The 21130-nt window shown below is 49.7% G+C and overlaps 3 protein-coding genes across 5 annotated transcripts in view; 1 reads left to right on the top strand and 2 right to left on the bottom strand.

The window, feature by feature from the left end:
- Window positions 1-9692, bottom strand: part of OSCAR (osteoclast associated Ig-like receptor) — a 38791-nt gene extending 29099 nt beyond the window's left edge. The window contains exons 1-6 of one of the 2 annotated variants that reach the window (XM_053604480.1): window positions 9653-9692; window positions 9079-9174; window positions 7802-7834; window positions 3648-3947; window positions 2450-2731; window positions 1628-2149 (exon numbers count right to left, since the gene is read on the bottom strand). In XM_053604480.1, the coding sequence (XP_053460455.1) occupies window positions 2013-2149; window positions 2450-2731; window positions 3648-3947; window positions 7802-7834; window positions 9079-9115 (789 nt within the window). In that variant the 5' untranslated portion in view covers window positions 9116-9174; window positions 9653-9692 and the 3' untranslated portion in view covers window positions 1628-2012. Of the gene's footprint in view, window positions 1-1627; window positions 2150-2449; window positions 2732-3647; window positions 3948-7801; window positions 7835-9078; window positions 9175-9652 lie in introns of those variants that run through there. The other variant, XR_008382969.1, reaches the window with a different exon arrangement.
- A 224-nt stretch (window positions 9693-9916) lies between these two features.
- NDUFA3 (NADH:ubiquinone oxidoreductase subunit A3) lies at window positions 9917-12601 on the top strand. Its single transcript, XM_053604490.1, has 4 exons — window positions 9917-9948; window positions 10168-10242; window positions 11599-11676; window positions 12444-12601. The coding sequence occupies exons 1-4, from the start codon at window positions 9939-9941 to the stop codon at window positions 12533-12535; spliced, it is 255 nt and encodes an 84-aa protein (XP_053460465.1). The 5' UTR covers window positions 9917-9938; the 3' UTR covers window positions 12536-12601.
- Window positions 12602-12659: 58 nt separating this feature from the next.
- Window positions 12660-21105, bottom strand: TFPT (TCF3 fusion partner). 2 transcript variants are annotated; one of them, XM_053604482.1, is made up of 7 exons: window positions 20706-21105; window positions 20489-20575; window positions 20005-20263; window positions 17513-17583; window positions 13542-13611; window positions 13241-13459; window positions 12660-12799 (listed from the first exon to the last, which is right to left on the bottom strand). In XM_053604482.1, the coding sequence occupies exons 3-7, from the start codon at window positions 20257-20259 to the stop codon at window positions 12680-12682; spliced, it is 735 nt and encodes a 244-aa protein (XP_053460457.1). In that variant the 5' UTR covers window positions 20260-20263; window positions 20489-20575; window positions 20706-21105; the 3' UTR covers window positions 12660-12679. The 2 variants fall into 2 exon arrangements, with proteins under 2 accessions (XP_053460457.1, XP_053460456.1); XM_053604481.1 differs by lacking the exon at window positions 20489-20575 and having other exon boundaries at window positions 20706-21103.
- Between the last annotated feature and the right edge of the window lie 25 nt (window positions 21106-21130).

The raw sequence follows: 21130 nt of genomic DNA, 5'->3' as shown, positions 1-21130 counted from the left end.
TTTTTTAATTTGGCCAGGGCTGGGTTTGAACCCGCCACCTCCGGCATATGGGACCGGCGCCCTACCCGCTGAGCCACAGGCGCCGCCCGTAAAGCTTAATTTCACCGTTAGGAAGCAGGAAATAGATTAGTAGGATGTTAGTTGATAACAGCGCAATACAGACATACACCATAGCTCTTGCACTCACACAAGATGAGCCAAAGTCAGGGCTGACTGACTCAACCACGGAAGATAAAATGAGTCACTATTAAGGCTGGGCGTGGCGGCTCATGCCTGTATTCTTAGGACTCTGAGAGGCCTAGGTGGATGGATTGCTTGAGCTCAGAAGTTTGAGATCAATCTGAGCAAAAGCCAGACTTCCATCTCTACTAAAAACAGAAAAAAGATTAGCTGGGTGTTGTGGCAGGTGCCTGTAGTCCCAGCTACTCAGGAGGTTGAGGCAGGAGGATAGCTCAAGCCCAGGAGTTTGAGGTCGCTGTGAGCAATGATGTCACAGCACTCTATCCAGGGGGATAGAGTGAAACCCTGTCTCAAAAAAAAAAAAAAAAAAAAAAAATCCAGGCTCGGCGCCCATAGCACAGTGGTTACAGCTCCAGCCACATACACCAAAGGTGGCAGGTTTGAACCCGGTCTGGGCCAGCTAACCAACAATGACAACTGCAACAAAAAATAGCTGGGCATTGTGGCAGGTGCCTATAGTCCCAGCTACTTGGGAGGCTGAGGCAAAGAATCACTTGAGCCCAAGAGTTGGAGGTTGCTGTGAGCTGTGACACCACAGCACTCTACCGAGGGTGACATAATGAGACTGTCTCAAATAAACAAACAAACAAAAAATCCAGACAGACTATTACTTTTAAGGAGAGCAAAAAGAAGTCACAGCTCCCTATGAACCCCTATCCCACAAAAAAGGAAGACAATAAAACAAAGCAGCCAAACAGCTGTCACCAGGGATATGGAGCCCCCCAGTTCTGAGGTGCCTCCATTTCTAGACTGCAGCTAAGCATTTTTATATTCTGCAGCTCTGATCTGATGGGCAGGGTGCAAAGCTTCACACCTTATCAGAATCCAGGAAGCAATGACAAACTGTCTCATGTCAGCCTTCCAGGGAGATGAGGAAGTAAAGGAAAAACTGTTTCTCCACCCACAATACTTCTGACACCAGCTATATGGAGTTTTCTCCCCCACACCAAGCCATTCCCAAGTTCCCTGCAGATACTAACTGGGTATTCAAGGGTTTGATTCCTGCTGGGAGCAGTGGTTCATCCTTGTAACCCCAGCACTCCGGGGGGGCCCAGGTGGGAAGATCCTTGAGCTTATGAGTTCGAGATCAGCCTGAGCAAGAGACCCATCTCTACTAAAAATAGAAAAACCAGCCAGGCATTGTGGCAGGTGCCTATAGTCTCAGCTACTTAGGTGGCTGAGATTACCTAAGGCCGAGAGTTTGAGGTTGCAGTGAGCTCGGACCATGCCATGGTACTCTACCCAGGGCAACAGAGTAAGACTCTGTCTCAAAAAAAAAAAAAAAAAAAAAAAAACAAAGAAAACAAAACAAAAACAAAAGCACAAAATTGGTGTTACACAATAGGTAACATTTATTAAGCATTTTCTACAGGCTGTCACTGTTTTAAACATCTTATTTGTATTATGCACTTAATCCTACAACAATTCTATGAAGAAGGTATTATCTGGGCACCCACGTTACCGTCAAGGCAACCAAGGCTTGGGAAAGGTCGCTTCCCAAATGTCCCAAGGAGAGCAGCAGCACTGGGATCAGAACACAGGCCTTCCGCCTTGGACACCTTAACCACGCACTACGCCTCTCACTCAGCCAGGCTTCCCCGGACCGCAGAGTCTTGCAGGATGGTTAAGCTGGGCTTAGCCAGTAGGGCTGTGGGGCTCAGGGAAAGGACAGCCCAACAGCAGGGATCCCAGCTTTTCCTCCTCCACTCTTCGGGAAGGCATGTCCCCTCTCCCTTGCAGGTGTCTGGTTGTCTACACCCAGCCCCCCGGGCTCAGGGCCCAACACCACAAGGGCCGCGGGTCTGGCTGTGCCAATCGAAGGCGACTAATGCACCCAAGGAAATAAGGATCAGGCCCGCCAGCCCCAGGCGGAGGAGGTTCCCCAAGGTGTAGTCGGAGGAGCCAGTGTCTGCGGGCAGAGACGGAGAGGCAGTCAGTGTTCCGGCCCGAAGTCTGAGCCTCCACTCCAGGTGCAGTTGGGAACCGGACTCCCCAAAGTTGAGGGCAAGTTGAGGAGGGCTTCAACTCCTAGGTCCGAGGGAGGGCTGGGGCTGGACCCTCAGGTCCGAGGGAGGAGGGGATGGGGGCTTGGACCCCTGAGTCTGGGGGTTGGGGGGGAAAGGGGCCTGGACCCCTGGGTGTGAGGGGCTGGGGACAAAACCCCCGGTTCAAGGGGGATTCTGGGGGTCAGGCTGCAAGGTCCTCTCACCTTCCGCACTGATGACCAGCGGCTCGCTGCGCTGAGACAGCACGTAGGGCGCAGATGGCGTGTGATAGTAGCAGCTGTAGGTGCCGGGGGCGCGGGAGCCGGACAACGGGAAGTCGGCCCAGCGCTGCTCGGAGTCCTGGAACTGCAGTGGGGCCGCCGCGCCCACGCGGTACAGCGCGAAGCTCATGCCCCGCACGCGGCCCGCGCAGCGCAGGCTCACGTTGGCGCCGCGCGCCACCACCGGCCCGGGCAGCGCCACCAGAGACGGCCGCGGCAGCTGGTCTGAGCGGAGGGACCGAGGGGGCCCTTGAGCGCTGGGCGCCACCGCCGCCATCCCCGTCCTCTCTGCCTCCCGCCACTGCCTGCTACTCTGTCTCCTCGTCTCTGTCCTATCTCAGCCAGTGTCTCTCCCAGTTTCTCCGTGCCGTCTCTGCGTCTGTTCACCTCCGTCCTCCTGCCGTCTGCGTCTGTCTCCAAACACGCCTTTCTCTGCAAGTCCCCCTCGGATCGCACGCCTCTTGCCCTCAGTCTGTGCCTAACTAAATTCTCTGTCTTTCACTAAATTTTCTGTCTTTCCATCGTGTTTCACTCCCCAGGGTCTCAGATGCTGGTTGCCTTTCTGATTTTTACCCTGCCATTCTGTTTCTGTGCCTTTCCCTGGGTTTCCCAGCTTCAGAGCTGGTGACATTTTGGAGAAGTCTATCGCAGGCGGCCCTTGTCCCGTGTGTGGCAGGGCATTGAACAGCATCGCAGGTTCTCGTCCATAGATACCAGTCGCACTCCCTTCCCAGGTGTGAAAACTAAAAATGTTTCCATATATTGACAGAGAGCACCTGGGGGGCGCACCTGCCCCTCACTGAGACCCACTTGTTTCCTGGGAGTCTCTCCCTATCTCCACGTTGTTTCTTTCCCCCTCTGTGTCACTGTATAAGCCTGTCTCTGTCCCTCCCTGTATCTCTTTCTTCTCTCCCATGTATCTATGAATCTGTCTGCCTCCCTAGCTCTGTCTCTCCCCCCCCATCTCTCTGTCCCTTCTGCCCGAGCACCTGTCTCTGTGAATCTATCTGTATGAAATACTCTCAGCTCTACAATCTGTTTCACTGCCTCTCTGTCTGCCAGTTTCTCTCTGTCCCTTCTCTCCCTTCCTTCCCTTATACCAAACCTGTGCCCTGTCTCCTCCTCTGCCCCAGGACCTCACCTGTCACCAACAGTTCCAGGTCATCACTGGGCTGGGACCAGACACCTGGCCTCCAGTCTGGCCTTCGGTAGCAGCAGCGGTAACTGCCCCCCTGGGCTGGAGTCACCTCCTCCAAGAAGAACTCTGCCAGTTCCGAGGACACGTCCCGGAAGAGTAGGGGGCCCATCTCTCCAGGCTTGAAAAGTGCAAACCTCCAGGCAAGTTGAGGCGCCCGGCATCTCAAGGTCACATTGACTCCAGGAGTCACAACTGCAGCTGGCTCAGCCCCCAGCCATGGCTTGGGGTATGAAGCTGGGGGAACTGAATAAAGGGGCTTCCTGGGTTCTCAGGCCTCCTGGGAGCCCAACAGAGTGAAGGGGAAATGGGGGAAGGAAGAAAATCACCATGGGGGATTACTGCCCCTTTTTCAGCTCCAGCTCCCTGTTTGTCAAATCAGAGAGGGACTGGACTAGAATCAAGGTTGCAAACTGGAGGAGCAGAACATAAACTTCTGAAGTTTTCTCTATAGGTTTTAAGCATAGTTTCAAAGGGTGGGATCCCAGAACACTGTAATTTTAAATAGCTTTCCAGAATAACTGCAACATATTTAACATTTCAGGATTGCCAAAACACTTGCTATCTATTTGGGGAGGAAATAATGTTGGAACCCTATTTCATTCCGCTCCCCCAAATTTCAGACTAATTAAACACCTACATGTGTTTTTGTTTGTTTTGTTTTGTTTTTGAGACAGGGTCTCACTCTGTCACCCTGGGTAAAGTGCCATGTCGTCTAGGCTCACAGCAACCCCAAACTCTTGGGCTGAAGTGATCCTCTTGCCTCAGCCTCCTGAGTAGCTGGGACTACAAGTGCCCGCCAAAATGCCTGGATAGTTCTTTTATTTTTAGTAGAGATGGGGTCTCACTCTTGCTCAAGCTCGTCCTAAAATCCTGAGCTCAAGCAATCCTCTTGCCTTGGGCTCCCAGAGTACTTGGGTTATAGGTACATGCCTGGCCATGTGTTTTGTTTTTTAACTATAAAATAATCAGAAGTAACTATAAGAAAATATATTTGTATTGGAGTAGGGAAAACTTGCTAAAATTTCATTTGTTTATCTTTTAGCATACAAAACTTAAACAAATTTCATATACTTATAGAAGGTTAACTTGACCACTTGAAAATGTTTAAGTTTTGTATGCTAAAAGATAAACAAATGAAACTAGAAGAGAAGGACAGTACTGGCAGACATCACGTCTTTATAAATCATATATATTGAGAGTGCAGAAAAAAATCCTGGGACCTACCCAATAGAAAGTTGGGCAAAACATAATTAGGCAATTCACAAAAGAGGCAATTCACAATTTTCAAAGAAAAAATTACTCAATCTTAGTAATAATAATTTTTTTTTTTTTTTGAGACAGAGCTGTCACCTTAGGTAGAATGCCGTGGCATCACAGCTCACAGCAACCTCCAACTCCTGGGCTTAAGCAATTCTCTTGCCTCAGCTTCCCAAGTAGCTGGGACTACAGATGTCCACCACAACGCCTGGCTATTTTTTGGTTGTAGTTGTCATTGTTGTTTGGTAGGCCCAGGCTGGATTTGAACCCTCTAGCTCTGGTGTATGTGGCTGGTGCCTTAGCTGCTTGAGCTACAGATGCCAGCTAGTAGTAATCTTTTTTTTTTTTTTTTTGGAAACAGTTTCACTCCATTCCTCTGGGTAGAGTGCCATGGTGTCATCGTAGCTCACAGCAATCTCAAAATCTGGGGCTCAAGCAATCCTCTTGCTTCAGCCTCCTCCGTAGCTGGGACTACAGGCACCCACCATGACACCCAGCTAGTTTTTCTATTTTTAGTAAAGACAGGGTCTCACTCTTGCTCAGGCTGGTCTTGAACTCCTGAGCTCAAGGATCCTCTCACCTTGGCCTTCTAGACTGCTAGGCTTACAAGCATGAGCCACTGTGCCTTGCTAATAATAATCATTTTTAAAAATAACAAAAACAGAGCACTAAGATATTTTTGCCTATCAAGTTATCAAAAATTAAAACCATGTTTCCTATTCCATTTTCATGGTGAAACAGGCACCCAGAAGCACTTGAGGTTCACCTTTTGAGAAGGCAGTCTGCCAGGTTTCTAGCAAGATACACAAAAAGCATGACCAAGGACCCAGTCATTCCACCAGTCTACCCTAGACAGATGCACACCCTGTAGACAGGGACTTGTAGCATTGATTGTGAGGATGAAAACAACTTAAATGTACATGAAGAGAGGAATAGCCAAAAAAACTAAAATCCCGCCATATAGTTGCAAAAGCTAGTCAGTAATTTAAAAAAATAGGGCCATTGCGGTGGCTCATGCTGGTAATCCTAGCATTTTGGGAGGTTGAAGCAGGTGGATCGCCTGAGTAAGAGCAGCCTGTCTCTAAAAACTAACCGGGCATTATAGCAGGTGCCTGTAGTCCCAGCTGCTTGAGAGGCTGAGGCAAGAGGATCACTTGAATCCAAGAGTTTGAGGTTGCTGTGAGTTATGATGCTACCGCACTCTACCAAAGGCAACGAAGTGAGACTTTGTCTCAAAAAAAAAAAAAAAAAATAGAACTAGCTATAGTGACATGGAAATATCTCCAAGAGAAGTTATAAAGTGAAAAATGTCAGATGTGGCGTAGTGTGATTCACAACATAACAATCTTGCATTGGCAAGAAAAAAATGAAGTATGTAAGTAGGTGTGTGAGTGTGTAAATGCATAGAAATTCTTTGTAAGGATTCAGAAGGGACATGGGGAAGGAGGAGGCTGTTATACGTCCTTAGGTAAGGACTAAATTTTAAAAACCATGAATATATGTTAGTATTTACTAGCTTTATCAATTTTTTAAAAGCTAATTTTAAATGAATGGATAAGGCTGGGTACTGTGGCTCCTGCCTGTAAGCCCAGCATTTCAGCAGGCCAAGATGGGAAAATAGCTAAGCTCAGGAGTTCAAGACCAGCTTTGGCAACTTAGTGAGACCCCATCTCTACAAAAAAATTAGCCAGGCATGGTGGCATATGCCTACAGTCCCAGCTACTCAGAAGGCTGAGGTGGGAGAATCACTTAAACCATGGAGTTTGAGGCTGCAGTGAAGTATGATCATGCCACTTACTCTACCCTGGAAGACACAGCGAGAACCTGTGATAAATAAAATAAAATAAATTGATTTCTAAGGTATTAATGGTTGCTTGGGTAATTCTTTTTTTTTTTTTACTAAATCATAGCTGTGTACATTGATATATTCATGGGGCATCATTCACTAGCTTCACAGACTGTTTACCAAGTTTCACATATACCCTTGTAAGATATGCACCGGTGATTCTTATTTGAAGTTGCAGTGAGATGTTTGAGAGAAAGGAAAGGTATCACTCATCAAAAAACATAGGAAGAAACCTGGAACTATCCTAAGGTGGGAGACCCTACTTTGTAGAAAGTAGGTTCCAAAAGGGGAAAGTTGGGGAACTAATTATAATTGCAGAAGTGCCTATCTCTAAAGCTCTGCACTGTGCCAAGCTGTGAGATGAGGGATTTACACGTGTGATTTTTTTTTTTTTGTAGAGACAGAGTTTCACTTTACTGCCCTTGGTAGAGTGCTGTGGCGTCACACGGCTCACGGCAACTTCCAGCTCTTGGGCTTATGTGATTCTCTTGCCTCAGCCTTCTGAGCAGCTGGGACTACAGGTGCCTGCCACAGCGCCCGGCTATTTTTTTGTTGCAGTTTGGCCGGGGCTGGGTTTGAATCCACCACCCTCGGTATATGGGGCCGGCGCCCTGCTCACTGAGCCACAGGCGCCGCCCACGTGTGATTTTTTTTAAATCCTCAAAACAACCCATTTTATAGGAAAGAAATGAAGTCTTAGGAAGCTGTTATCTGTTCAGATCATATGATAAGATAGTGAAACGGCTGTTCTAGCTTAGGAATCTTTAGTTCAAAAGTTTACCATCTTCACTACTCACCTATAGTAGTCACTAAAAGGACTGAGGAAGTAAAATGGGAAGGAAGAGAGGGAGGAAAAAAGAAAGGGAGAGCAGGAAGAAAGGAAGAAAGAGCAGTAAGGAAATTTGGGGTGTGGTTGTTTACCAAAATAAAAATCTGGGTAGTTGGAAACAGGGTGTCAGCAACATAAAAGAGATGGATGGAGCATGTTACTCACCAGATGGAGTGATGTCTGCATGACACAGAGACCCTGTAGATAGTTGAGGGGTTAGTTTTTTTCAAAGCCTTTTGCCTACCAGTCCCATCTTGTGGGGAACCCAGGAAAGTAAGTCCCCGTCTCCCCTTTCCTCTGGGAAACAAAAATGCTATTCCTACTTCCTCCTCTCCCAGTAGCCAGAAACCCAGACTCTGCTCCCCATCTACTTAAGAAGCCAGAAGTCTAGACCTAGACCCTTCTTGCCTCTACACTAGTGTTTTTCAATCTTTATTTTATCTCATGGTACACTTGAACCTATAGTTAAACTTCCACAACACACTTAAATTATGTTGATGACAAGAGTGGAGAAGCATGAATCCTATGTACTCAATTTTGATATGAGGACAATTAATGACAATTAAGGTTATGGGGGGGGAGGAAAAGCAGAAAGAGGGACGGAGGGTGGGGGGTGGGGCCTTGGTGTGTGTCACACTTTATGGGGCAAGACATGATTGCAAGAGGGACTTTAACAATTGCAATCAGTGTAACCTGGCTTATTGTATCCTCAACGAATCCCCAACAATAAAAAAATAAATTAATTAAAAAAAAATCATGTTGATGAGAAAAAAAGAGTAAAAGAAAGAATATACTTACTGCTCTTTGAACTTCTGAAATAATTGAATTAATGATCCTTAAAAGTTTTTTAGGGGGAGGGGGGCACAAAAGGACGGTAAAAGTTTTATTTCAAAGAGTAACACAGACTCAGAAATTCTCACCTAACAGAGTCTGAAGAAGGTCTTTAGAGATCCTTAAAAGTTTTTAAGGCACACCTAAGAGCCTGTCACAAATACTGCTCTACACTGCCCTTAGGCTCCACCTTTCTTGAAGACAGAGTCTTTTTTTTTGAGACAGAGTCTCACTTTGTGCCCTCAGTAGAGTGCAGTAGCATTAATAATCTGGTTCAAGAGCCTGAGCTCCCGCTCCTCCTCCAGGAATTCAAGACTCTTATTTCCACCCCCCTTCGACATCAGAATCCAGAAGTCTATCCTCCTTGGCCTCAAAATTCAGGTTTCTACCCCCTCCTACCTCAAGATCCAGAGAATCTGTCCCCAACACCTTTCTCTTTCAGGAGTCCTTCTCTTGCTTTAGGGCCCAGGGTTCAGGGCCCCAGTCCTGTCTCCTTATTTGAAACTAAAATTCCAAACCCCCAGCTAGTGGTAGGGTGTCTGGGTCCCCAAAGTGCCTCTCTCAGCTCCCAGCCCAGCCAGGGACCCAAGAAGAAAGGAGGGGCAGCTCACAGAGGGTCAGCAGCTGGAGGGTCAGCACCAGGGCCATAGTGGGCAGATCTCGGCTGGAGCTGGAGTAGGACCAGGGCTCACTTGCCCTCTCCCCTCCTAGGAAATGAAGCAACATCAGAAGGCCCGAGCCTTGTTTAGGGAAGAGAACTGTGTCATAGCCCTATGGTGCTGTGGAAAAAGTTGGGAGTGAGGGTAGTCATAACCTGTGGTGGACATCGTCAGTTAAAAAAAATAGCACCCATTATGTGCCCAATCCCTGCTGGGTGATGCTGGTGGCACAGAGAGAACCCCCTTATTGCCTTCAAGCAGTCACCAGTTTGAGTCAGACGACGTCAGGTGACTTTTTTTTTCTTTTAAGGGATCTGAGGTATAATGGCGGTAACATAGGGCGCTCTCGATAGGTCAGTCTTTCGCCTTCTCTGGGCCTCAGTTTCTTTAAGGGTAAACTGGGCTTTCATATATAAACTATAAAACAAGGACTATTTTATTCTGCCTTAGGTGGGCAGCAGCAGGAGCACTACAATTTGCTCCTCCCGCGCGACTTTCAGGATCAGGGCCGCTATGCAAAGCCAACCTTGCACGTTGCCTGACTTCTAGCGGCTGCCTGAGACTTCGGTTCTGCGTCCATGCGCACGCGCAGACTCAAACAGCGGAGTCTCGTGCGCAGGAACCACAGCTCCCAGAGTTCTCCGAGTCCTCGCGTCCGCCTCAGCACCCGTGCTCCAGGGCGCACGCGCAACCCCGGGAGCCGCGCTTCTTGCGCAGGTACCACAACTTCCAGGGCGCTTGGCGTTCTCGCCGCTGCTGCCGCTGCTGCCGCCGCTGCCGCCGCTGCCGCCGCTGCCGCCGCCGAGACCAAGATGGCCGCTAGTAAGTGCAGGCAGCGCTGGCGCGCGGAACTCGGGTAGTTCTGGGAACACCCACCCCACCCCGGGTGGTCCCCGGGCTAAGGCGCAGCGGAAAATTCGTGGAGGTGGTGGGGGGATGCAAAAGCCTTGAAGGGGCTCCCACAGGGCGAGGCTAGCACGAAGGCTAGAGGTCACTGGGGGCAGCCCCTGCAGGAGTGACGCTTGTCGCCCACTCTTCCAGGACTCGCCGCCTTCCTCAAGAATGCTTGGGCCAACGAGCCAGTGCTGGTCGTGTCCTTCACCGTTGGGGGCCTCGGTGCGTGAGTGTCCCAGGCTCTTCCATCTCCGCCCCCAACAAGGTCCCATCGCCCCTCACCAACATTCCATCAGCCCCAACCTTCGCCCCACCCGGTACCCGCAGAGCCCTGTCGCAGCTCTCGACATACCGCCCCCTACTAGTGTGTCAGCAGCCTCACGACGTCCCCTTGCCTACCCCCATCCCCAGCGTTGTAATCCCTCTACCACCACCACCGCCTCATGCACACCTACCCAAGGCACCCTTAATCCCTCTAAAGGAGAGGTTCTCAATCCTACTTGTTCATCATAAACACTTGAGTGCTAAAACTAAAATAACGTCCCATATCCTCCCCTTTCATCGTCCCCCAGCCCCTACATATTGAATTGAATTTATTGGGTTGGAGGTGGGTTGGGGAATCCGCATCTTGTGAGAAGCTCCCACTGATATTAATGTGCCGTCCTGATTGATAACCTCTGTTCAGGAACCTGCTGCTCCAACTTTAATGTGCACTGGAGTCCCTTGGGATAAATAATAAAATGTTGGTTCTGATTCTCAGGTCTAGGATGGGGCCTGGGAGTCTGCATTTCTAAAAAGTTCCCATGTCTTGTCAGTACTGCCACTCTGGTGGCCATGCACTGGCTAAGGTTCTAGAACACTGTCGTCCACTGTGGTAGCCACACCTGGCCACTGAGTACTTGAAGGGGGGACCAGTACAAATTGAAGTCATGTAAGACACCAGACTTTAAAGACTTCCTGTGACAAAAAGTATGTAAGCTATCAATTTTTTGTTGATCATGTCAAAATAAGATTTTGAATATACTAGTTTATGCTTTGTAAAATTAATGTGGCTAATTAGAAGATATAAAATTCCACATGTGGGAACATTCCTTTTTATGCACCCTACCTAACCCCCGTGACTCCTTGCTCCCATCGTAGATGGGCCATAAGAACCAAATAACTCATCAGTGACTGTTCTTTGTACAACCATCTCTCCCCTAATTTGTAACGGTATTGATTGTTCGGAACGTTCCCAAAACACTCCACCACTGCATGCTCCATGACAACCCCTAACTCAAATGCAGTCATTCCACTACCACCACTTGCTCCATCCTCTCTGCCCACAGGCCAGATGTACCTGTGCATGCTGGGCTCCACCCCATCTCCAGGAACCCCCCAAAAGTTTTAAACCCTTCTGCCTACAAATAGGGATCCCAGAGTATGAAGGGGCCTCCCAGAGCAAAGGATTCTAGATATGCTTTACTTCCTTGCTCCCACCCCCTAACACACTTGACCTCAGCACCTGCCTATCTTTTCCCCCAACTCAGCCACCTTCCTCTTGGGCTTCACCTCCCCTCCCCCCATGTCTCTCCACAGCTATAATTATGCCGGTGCTCAGCCCCTACACCAAGTACTCTAGCATGATCAACAAGGCCACGCCCTACAACTATCCAGGTGAGCAGGGGCCAGGCAGGGCTGGCTGGAATAGGCCACCCTGTGCTGGGGAGGGCCAGTAATGGGCAGGCTTTTCCCTAAGCAGGGATCAGAGATTCAGTACCAGCATTTGGACGTTTTCCCTGCCCAATATTCATTTGTATATTTTGGAGACAGAGTCTCACTTTGTCACCCTTGGTAGAGTTCTGTGACATCATAGCTCATGGCAACCTCAAACTCTTGGGCTAAAGCGATTCTCCTCTCAGCCTCCCGAGTAGCTGGGACTACAGGTGCCTGCCACAATGCCTGGCTATTTTTAGAGACAGGGTCTCACTCTTCCTCAGGCTGGTCTTGAACCTGTGAGTTCAGACAATCCACCCACCTCGGCCTCCCAGAGTGTTGAGATTACAGACATGAGCTACCATGCCTGGCCCTCTGCCCAGTATTTTGATTGAGAGATAATCCACATATCATTCTTGTTTTTGCTTTGAGTTTCTATTATCTTTGCAGATCTCTATGCTTGTGTGGGTTCCCATCTCTGTTGCTATCTGGATCTCCTTTTCTCCAGTCTCTGTTCTCTGTAGGTGGTGTGCTCACCCTCCTGCTGTTCCTCCCTGTCTCTAGGTCTCTGAACCTCCCTGCTTCTCTTTGTGCCTATGATTTTCTGACCTTTCCTCTCATCTCTCCCTGTGGTCCTGCTACCCTCTCTGAATATAAATGGACAGACCACCTCTTCACAGGGCCCTAGAGATCTGCCGATCTCAGTGGCCCACCCTCCTGTCCCACAGTGCCTGTCCGAGATGATGGGAACATGCCTGATGTGCCCAGCCATCCCCAGGACCCCCAGGGCCCAAGCTTGGAGTGGCTGAAGAAACTGTGAGCATCTTCATCCACAGGGAAGAGGCTCCCCCTCCCTCATGGCCCCCAATAAAAATGTGAAAACCAACCCCAGAATCTGAGCTGTGTGTGATTAGAGGTGGGAACAGTAAGCAATATGAAGTGCGGGGGTCAGTTTATTGGTGGTTCAGTCAAAGGGTGGGCTGGCTAGGGTAGGGTAGGGCAGCAGTTTATCTGGCCCCCGAGAAACCCAACTGGAATCCAGAGCCTCGTCGGCTTCGAAGGTAAAGTCTTCCTCAACCTTAATCTGGAGGAGATAAGAAACAAGGAGTAGGCCTGGGATCTAGAAAAGTGCTCATTGGCCTTGCTATTCTTGCTTTCCCAGGCCAAACCACTACCTTTGTGCACCACAGAAGTGATCCCAGTGTTCCTAAGTCCAAAGGTCCTTCAACTTTTCCCCTTGCCCTCCTTTTCCACACCATTTTCTTTGATTCTTCTTCCTCCTCCTCTATTCCCAACCTCTTCCAGTTTTATTTCTCTTCCTGCAGGCCTTCTTTCTGTTTCCAACTTTGCCTCCTTTACTACCCAAGCCTTTGACTTCTTCAACCGTTCTCCTTCTGTACCTTAATCCAGGCCTTCTCCCACCCCAGACTTCTGCTTCACCTGCTTTCTCTAGCACACTATCCCCAGCTCTGGGCCCTTTGTGGCATAGCACCAAAACCCAGAGCCCTAGACTTCCCCCTCCCACCTGTACTGGGGCCAGCTCTGGAGTCAGTGCAGCTCCTGCTCGGCGTCCATCCCGTGGTGCTCGCCGCCTCTTCCGCCCACTGGGCCCCTCACCTGGGGCTGGGCTGCTGGGTTCTGGGGGTACCGGAGTCCTTCTGGGTGGGGACAGCCCCTCTTTCTCTGGGGGTTCATTCTCAGCATTGCCTTGGATGGGGGCATCTGTGCCTTGGCTGCCCTCATCCTGGTGGGGTGGAGGAAGAGGCAGATGATGGTCATGCCCCAGATTGCCCATCCCCTGATCTGCCTGGACACCCAGCACTCACCTCCAGCATGATGGTGAACTGGCTGGCCCGGTAATCATCCCCATAGGAGTCCAACACTCTCATGAGGAACCTGCTCAGAGAAATGATATCAATTCTCTTCTAGAGGCTGGGGGAAAGGGACAATAATGAAGCCCAGCTCTTCTCCACCTGAAGCCAAAGCTGTTCCCAACCCAAGTGGTTCAAAGAGCTGTGTAGTTGGAGAGGCCTGGATGCTAAGTATGTGACTAGCTAGACCAAGTGACCTTTCTGAGCCTTTCTTCTTCTTTTTTTTGCCAGGGCTGGGTTTGAACCTGCCACCTCTGGCATATGGAGCCAGCACCCTACCCCTTTGAGCCATAGGCACCGCCCTGAGCCTTACTTTCGTGCTAAGTAATCAGAGATGACCACCTTGACTGGGCTGGGTGCTGCTGTAGTGACATGTCACTTAGATGATTTCTCTGAAATCACCTTACTTGATGGAGTATCAGCATTAGTAAACATTCAAACATGAGTGATGATTTTTGTTGACAGCTACAAAGTGAGCAGTGCATGCAGAATGTTCCCATGGTGATCTCACTACTAACACTGTCTTCTCTTCCCCATCTCTGCTTCTTGTTTCTTTTTTATAAAGTTCTGATTGGTTGAGTACTTCCTATACCACAGCCTAGGTGGGCATTTTACAATCTCTCATTCCACAAATATGTTCTGAGTACCTTCCCTGCAACAGGCTCTCTTCCAGGTGCTGAGGACAAGTTAGGGGATAAAACAAAGGTTCCTGTGCATATGGAACTCAGGGTTTCTGAGAGAGAGACAATAAGCAAATCAACCAAACATAACAAGTCAGGAAGTGGAAAGAAAGCCAAAGATACTTGGGGTCTGCATGGTTGGGGAGGCCTTAGGGAGGATGACAGGGTGGCAGAAGGAGGGACACTCTGGCAGATGCAGGGGCCCTTAGTGGGGGGCCCCACTGCTTGGTAAAGAAAGGAACCGGGATGATGGGCCATATCACATAGGGCCTGCTGGCTGCTGTGAGGACCTTCACTTTTACTCAGTCCACTGGGAGATGCCACAGGGTTCTGAGCAGAGGAGTGACTTAGTCTGGACATTGTAGAAGGACTAGTCCTAAATTTCGGATACAGCAGGTCTGAGGAGGCAGGGCCTGAAAACTTACTTTTGCCATAAGCCCCCAGGTCCAGAAGCCACACTTAGAGAACCACTGGGCTTGGCTCTGGGGAAAGAGCTCAGAAAGCATCACCATCCTGACCAACCGGTCCTAGGTATTAGGGATGGTTACTGCATACACATATTTCTCAGCTTTTTGATGTGTCAGCCACAGAGGCCACTGGTCCCTTTCATGAACCCTCCTGATCCTTCTGGAAAATAAAATCTTGGCTAAAGGTACAAATAAGCAACAAAGCAGGGGAAGGGGTCACCAAGGCTGTTTTAAGCAGAGACTGGATAAGGGAGAGGCAGGGAGACCAGTGACAGCAGTGATGCAGCGAGAGGCTGTGTCTTTTGTCCTAGGCTGGTGACAATGGAATTGTGAGGACATATGGGGCTCAGTTCCAATGGATTTGATGTGTGATTAGAGAAACAAGCAAAAGGTCCCAAGCAACTAGACAGGAAGTGAGACACAGAGCAAGTCTGGGTGAAGATCAAGGTCAGTTTTGGATGCCTCTCAGATAATGAGCCACTGCCCAGCAGGCAGACGACCAAAGGAATGCAGAGTTCAGGGGAGAGTTGTGGACAGAATTCGAAAGTCAGCTGCTTGGAGGTGACAGGGGACCAGGAGGTTGCCCAGCATGGTCCAGGTGAACTTGTGACAAGGATGGTGTATTCTGTATCTGGTGTTCAAATCGGCAGCCACCGGCCACCTGTGGCTATTACGTGACTGTGGCAAGGTTGACAAGCTGAGCTCTTCATTTAATTTTTTTAGAAACAGGGTCTTGCTCTTGCTCTGTCACCAGGCTGCATGTAGTAGTGCCATCATAGCTCACTGTAGCTTTGAACTCCAGGGCTCAAGCGATCCTCCTTCCGCAGCCTCCTGAGTGGCTGGGACCACAGATGCCTGCCACCGTGTCCAGCTAATTTTTTTTTATTTTTGTAGGTATAGGGTCTCACTATGTTGCCCAGGCTGATCTCAAACTACTGGTCTCAAGCAGTCCTACCTCTGCTTTCCAAAGTGCTGGGGTTACAGGAATGAACCATTACACTTACTTCACATTAACTGAAGTGGATGGAAATTGCCACCTGTGCCTACAAAAAACATGAAATATGGCTTGTGCTACTCCAGAACTGAATTATTATTATTATTATTTTTTGAGGCAGAGTCTCATTATGTCAGCCTGGGTAGAATGCCATGGCATCACAGCTCACAGCAACCTCAAACCTTGGGCTTAAGAGATTCTCTTGCCTCAGCCTCCCAAGTAGCTGGGACTACAGGCGCCCGCCACAACATCCAGCTATTTTTTGTTGCAGTTGTCGTTGTTGTTTAGCTGGCCCAGGCCGGGTTTGAACCTGCCACCCTCGGTGTATATGATTGGCACCATAACCATTGAGCTACGGGCGCCGAGCCTGAATTTTTTTTTTTTTTTTAGACAGTAACTATGTGGCATCATAGCTCACAGCAACCTCAAACTTGTGGGCTTAAGCCATTCTCTTGCCTCAGCCTCCCAAGTAGCTGGGTCTACAGGCGCCTGCCACAACACCAAGCTATTTTCTGGTTGTAGTTGTCTTTGTTTGGCAGGCATGGCCAGGTTCGAACCTGCCAATGTATATGGCCAGTGCCCTAGCCACTGAGCTACATACAGGTGCTGAGACAGGAACTGAATTTTTAATTTCACTTTGCTTTAATTGATTTCACTGTAAACTGTATTGGAACTAGATTTTTTTTTTTTTTGGTAGAGACAGAGTCTCACTGTACCGCCCTCGATAGAGTGCCATGACGTCACACAGTTCACAGCAACCTCCAGCTCTTGGGCTTACGCGATTCTCTTGCCTGAGCCTCCCAAACAGCTGGGACTACAGGCGCCCGCCATAACACCCGGCTATTTTTTTGTTGCAGTTTGGCTGGGGCTGGGTTTGCTCGGCATATGGGGCCAGCACCCTACTCACTGAGCCACAGGTGCCGCCCGGAACTAAATTTTTAAGTTCATTTTAATGACTTAAAATTTAATGATTTAAAAATGTTAATTTCAGTTAATTAAACTTAAATGTAAGTCTCCAGCTGTGGCTGCACAGCGTAGGTACGGGCAGAAGAAGTTCAGAGGCCAAGCCCTGGGGAGCTGCGGGTTTAAGGGTTCCTGGAGCCTGTTTCCATTTCACAGGGATGGGGACACATAAGTGCTGGGGTCAGCATCCCATCTAGGGAGGGCTGGCTGCAGGACCTACCCCTTGTGGTTGCAGTAACACAAGGCACACAGTGGGCAACTGAGTGCCAAGCTCCTCACCTCTGAGCTCCAATTTCACTCACGGCAGCCTTGTGATGATGTCACTCTTAGATGGCAGGAAACTGGCTCAGAGAGAAGACAGTGCTTGCTCAGGGCCGCATTAGCCAAAAATAAGATGTTTACAGGCTGGGCACAGTGGCTCACATCAGTAATCCCAGTTACTCAGGAGGCTGAGGCAAGGGGGACAATTTGAGCCCAGGGGATTGAGACCAGCCTGGGCAACACAGCAAGACCCTGTCTCTATAGAAAATGAAAAATGTTTAAAGCTAGGTCTGTGACTCTTAAGGCTTATGCTCCTGCCCCTCTGCTGTCCTCTCCTCTCAAAGGGAGCAACCCACTCCACCCGGCCCTTGCCCCAGTCCTGGGGGTCTGCTCTCTTCTTCAAGATCCAATTCCACTCCTCTTCCCCACTTGCCTCAGCCCCATGCCCTCATCTTCCGTCTCTCCTCATGACCTATGGGGACGGGGTGGACAGTAAAGATGGCGAGAGGTGGTGGGAATGTTTGGGAGCAGAGGCTCAGGGGAGTGGGTGTGGAGGGGTACCTCCGCTCCTGCTGAAGTCTCCGAGTTATCCTTTGCACTTGGTGGAGCCTGTTCAAGACCCGCTCGTTCACCTGTAGGGAGGGGGAAGAAAACAGACGTCAGCAGGTGGCCTTTCACTCTCCTGTTCATTTGTTTAGCACAGTGGTTCTCAGCCTTCCTAATGCCGCGATCCTTTAATACAGTTCCTGTGAGTTGTGACCCACAGGTTGGGAATTGCTAATTTAGCAGATAATTAATGCAGCGCTTTATCCGTACTAAGCTCTGGGGAAACTGGCCAAGACCACCCCATGACCTGAGGCCCTGCCTAGTCTACTCCTTCCCAACTTCCCATGCCCTTCAATCATGCTGGACCTCAGGCTGAGGCCTGAACCCTCAATACCCTTGGTCCCAGGCTTTCCACATGCTATTCCCTTGGTTTGGGCCATTCTCCCTGAGCGGTCTGCAGAACTTGCTGCCCTGCTCCCTCAGGTCTTACCTCCTGCTCAGGGAGCCACCTGACCTCCTGCTAAGGGGCAGCACCCCTACCCCAATTCCCCTGCTGTAAGCCTGCCCATCCATCCCTTCTCCTCAGCTTTATTTTTCTCTTAATGCTCCTCTCCCAAGATATGATACAGCCTGTTTGCTTATTTTGCTGATTGTCAACCCCCTAGGCAGAGCATGAGCTCCATAGGGACACTGGCTTGGGCCTGTATCCACAGTTCCTTGACTGGAACTGGGCACATAGATCCTCAATGGGTACCTGCTGAATGAGCAACTTTGCATACTAAGAAATGCTCAGAGGACACCAAATGGGGCATCCTAGAGATTCGGGGAGGAGGTGGCTTCTTTAGTTAGGGATTACAGATCTTCTCTGTGGACTGAGGCCTGAATGATGAGAAGCAGACAATGAGTGACAGCCAGAAGGAAAGCAAGTGAGGCTGAGGAGACAGCCCCTGCACACACAGTCTCTAAGGACCCCAGTCTAGACATGCGAGAGAGGGAGTCTAGGACAGTGGCTGAACCTTATGAAATCCCCAGGTCAGAAAAACATGGTTTCAGATTTCAGCTCTGCCACTTAACTGTGTGAGCTTGGGCAAATTACTTCACCTCTCTGAACAGTGAGTTTCTGCATTCACAAAACGTGGATAATCTATTCATAGGGTGGTGGGCTTCAGGAGTCCTCAAACTTTTTAAGCAGAGGGCCAGTTCATTGTCCTTCAGACCATTGGAGGGCCGGACTATAATTAAAAAAAAAAAAAAAAACTACGAACAAATTCCTATGCACACTGCACATATCTTATTTTGAAGTAAAAAAACAAAACGGGAACAAATACAATCACACCGCCTCATGTGGCCTGCGGGCCGCAGTTTGAGGACCCCTGAGCATACACTTAAAATGAGTTCCTTTGGGCCTTGGTGTCCACCTGTTAAATAGGGTTTGGAATATATCCCCAGTCTTCTGGACTTCAGCCTGCAACCTTCCAGAATACCCCAACACCACTGTTATGGGTTGAACTGGGTCCCCCTCAAAGCCATATGTTGGGGTCCAAAACCCTGGTATCTCAGAGCAGGACATGATTTGGAGGAGGGTCTTTGCAAAGATTACCAAGTTAAAACAAGATCGCTGGATCACTGGGGAGGGCCCTTATAAGAAAGAAATTAGGACCCACAAGTAGAATGCCAGGTGAAGAAGGCAGAGGTTAGGGTGATGTTTCTACACGCCAAAGACTGCCAGCAAACCATCAGGAGCCAGGGGAGAGCCTGGAGCACATTCTCACAACCCTCAGAAGGAACTCATTCTGCCAATACCTTGATCTTGGACTTCCAGCCTCCGGAACTACAAGACCATAGATTTCTGTTGTTAGGCCACCCAATTGGTGGTACTTTGTTACAGAGGCCCTGGCAAACTGATACAAGTATCTCCAGAGACTCTTTCAAGCATCCAGACCGGATCCTTCCTTCTTGAAAACCTTCAGTGGCTCCCCCTCACTCTCAAAGGAAACTCCCCCCACCCCCCCCCAAAAAAAAATCCAGACTTCCTACCCTGGTATTCCTGGCCTGCCACAATCTGGATCCTACCTACTGTTCCACCCTTGTTCTCACCAAGGAGGCTAACGCGAAGATTCAGCCCAGTCTGAGTTGAGGGCAGCAGCTATGGAGATCTGAAGTTGGAGAAAGGTCCAAGGTAGATTCAAGAGGCAGAAAGGCCTAGCATAGAGTGATTCAAGGTAGGGACACGGAGATTCGAAGAGTTTGGGCTTTAATCTGTGATCCTGATGTGCATGAGGCACCTGTGGCCATCAGTCAGTTTGCTGACCTGGGCAGTCAGGGAAGCTCCAGAGGACTTGGCTCTCCAGGGGCCTGGCATAGGGCCAGATGCATAATGGATGCTAAATAAATGAATAGTGAATAAAAACGAAAGATTTATTCAGCTAGCCAAGGAGTGCTGGGCATGTGGACAGGCAGATATGGGGGAGAAGTAATTTAGTCCGGGGAACTCCGAACTCACCTACCTGCTCGATCTCCCGGCAGCGGCGACCTAGAGCTTGGTACTTTCTGCGATTTAGTTCCCGCTGGCGCCGCCTCCGACCCCGGGCTGCCTCTTCCTCTTCATCTCGCTCCCGAAGCCCTGGGCCACCCAAACCGCCAGACACAAACTCCACTTCTGTCTCTAGCTCACTCTCCAGAATGTGACCGCCAAAAAGGGGAGGCAGCGCCAGCTCTGAGCCTGGCGGTGCTGAGAACTCGTCAAAGCCTACGGCTGCCATGGTCCTGTGGCGGAGAAAGCATCACAGATTCTGGATTCCTGGCCCCAAGGCCCCCTCCTGCTCCAGACTCAGGGTCAAACCCCCAGCCCTTCCTTCCCAGTCCCCACAAGAGTTCGAACCCTGAAGCTCTTCTCTCAGGATCCTGGAGACAAGACCTCCAGACCATTCATCACCAATAACGTAGGGGATTTAAGCCTCTCCCTCAGACCCAAGAGCCCCTGCTTTCAACCTCTTCGTCCGTCAGATCCCGGAATCAGAGCCCTAGCCTTTTCTTCCCGCAGGAAACTTCAGTGCAGACCTCTATCGCTCAAGGGTTCTAAGAGAAAGCAGTTGCATGAACTACAATCCCCATCAGCCCCTCAGGTAAAAGCTCAGATGGCTGCACATTACACAGTTGCAGTGTCTTTTTCAGGATTCGCAATTTTTCACAAAGGCCGGCCACTTACCCCTCTCTCTGCTCTAGTTCCATCTCTCTCCTACTCCGGACGCACCAGGCCTCAGAACTTCCAACCTCTTAACTTTGGGTTAAGCTGTTGGAAGCAAAACTACTACTCTTCTCATCCGGCTTCGCCGCCGAGGACGCCGAGACTCGGCGCTAGGCCTCCTGGGAGTTGTGGTTTCCTATTTCCGCCTTCGTTTCCTTCCACCTCCCCCTTTCTACCCCAGTCCCTGCTTAAAGGCTTGTTTTCTCTTTTAACGCCACCACCAGCTGTCTGAGTTGCCACCGATTTTATGATTGTCTCATCACCCCGTCGTCCAGCCACTGAGATTCTTCGCTTAGTAGGCTCAGTCCACCGAAGGCCGTCAATTCAATAAGCCGCCGCTCCTCTTTCCTGCTCACCGCTTCCCTGCCAAAAGGCAGGTACCAATA

This window comes from Nycticebus coucang, chromosome 10 (assembly GCF_027406575.1).
Source record: "Nycticebus coucang isolate mNycCou1 chromosome 10, mNycCou1.pri, whole genome shotgun sequence".
NCBI lineage: Eukaryota > Metazoa > Chordata > Mammalia > Primates > Lorisidae > Nycticebus > Nycticebus coucang.
Note: the sequence above shows the minus strand (reverse complement) of the source record. Positions and strands in the feature narration are given on the sequence as shown.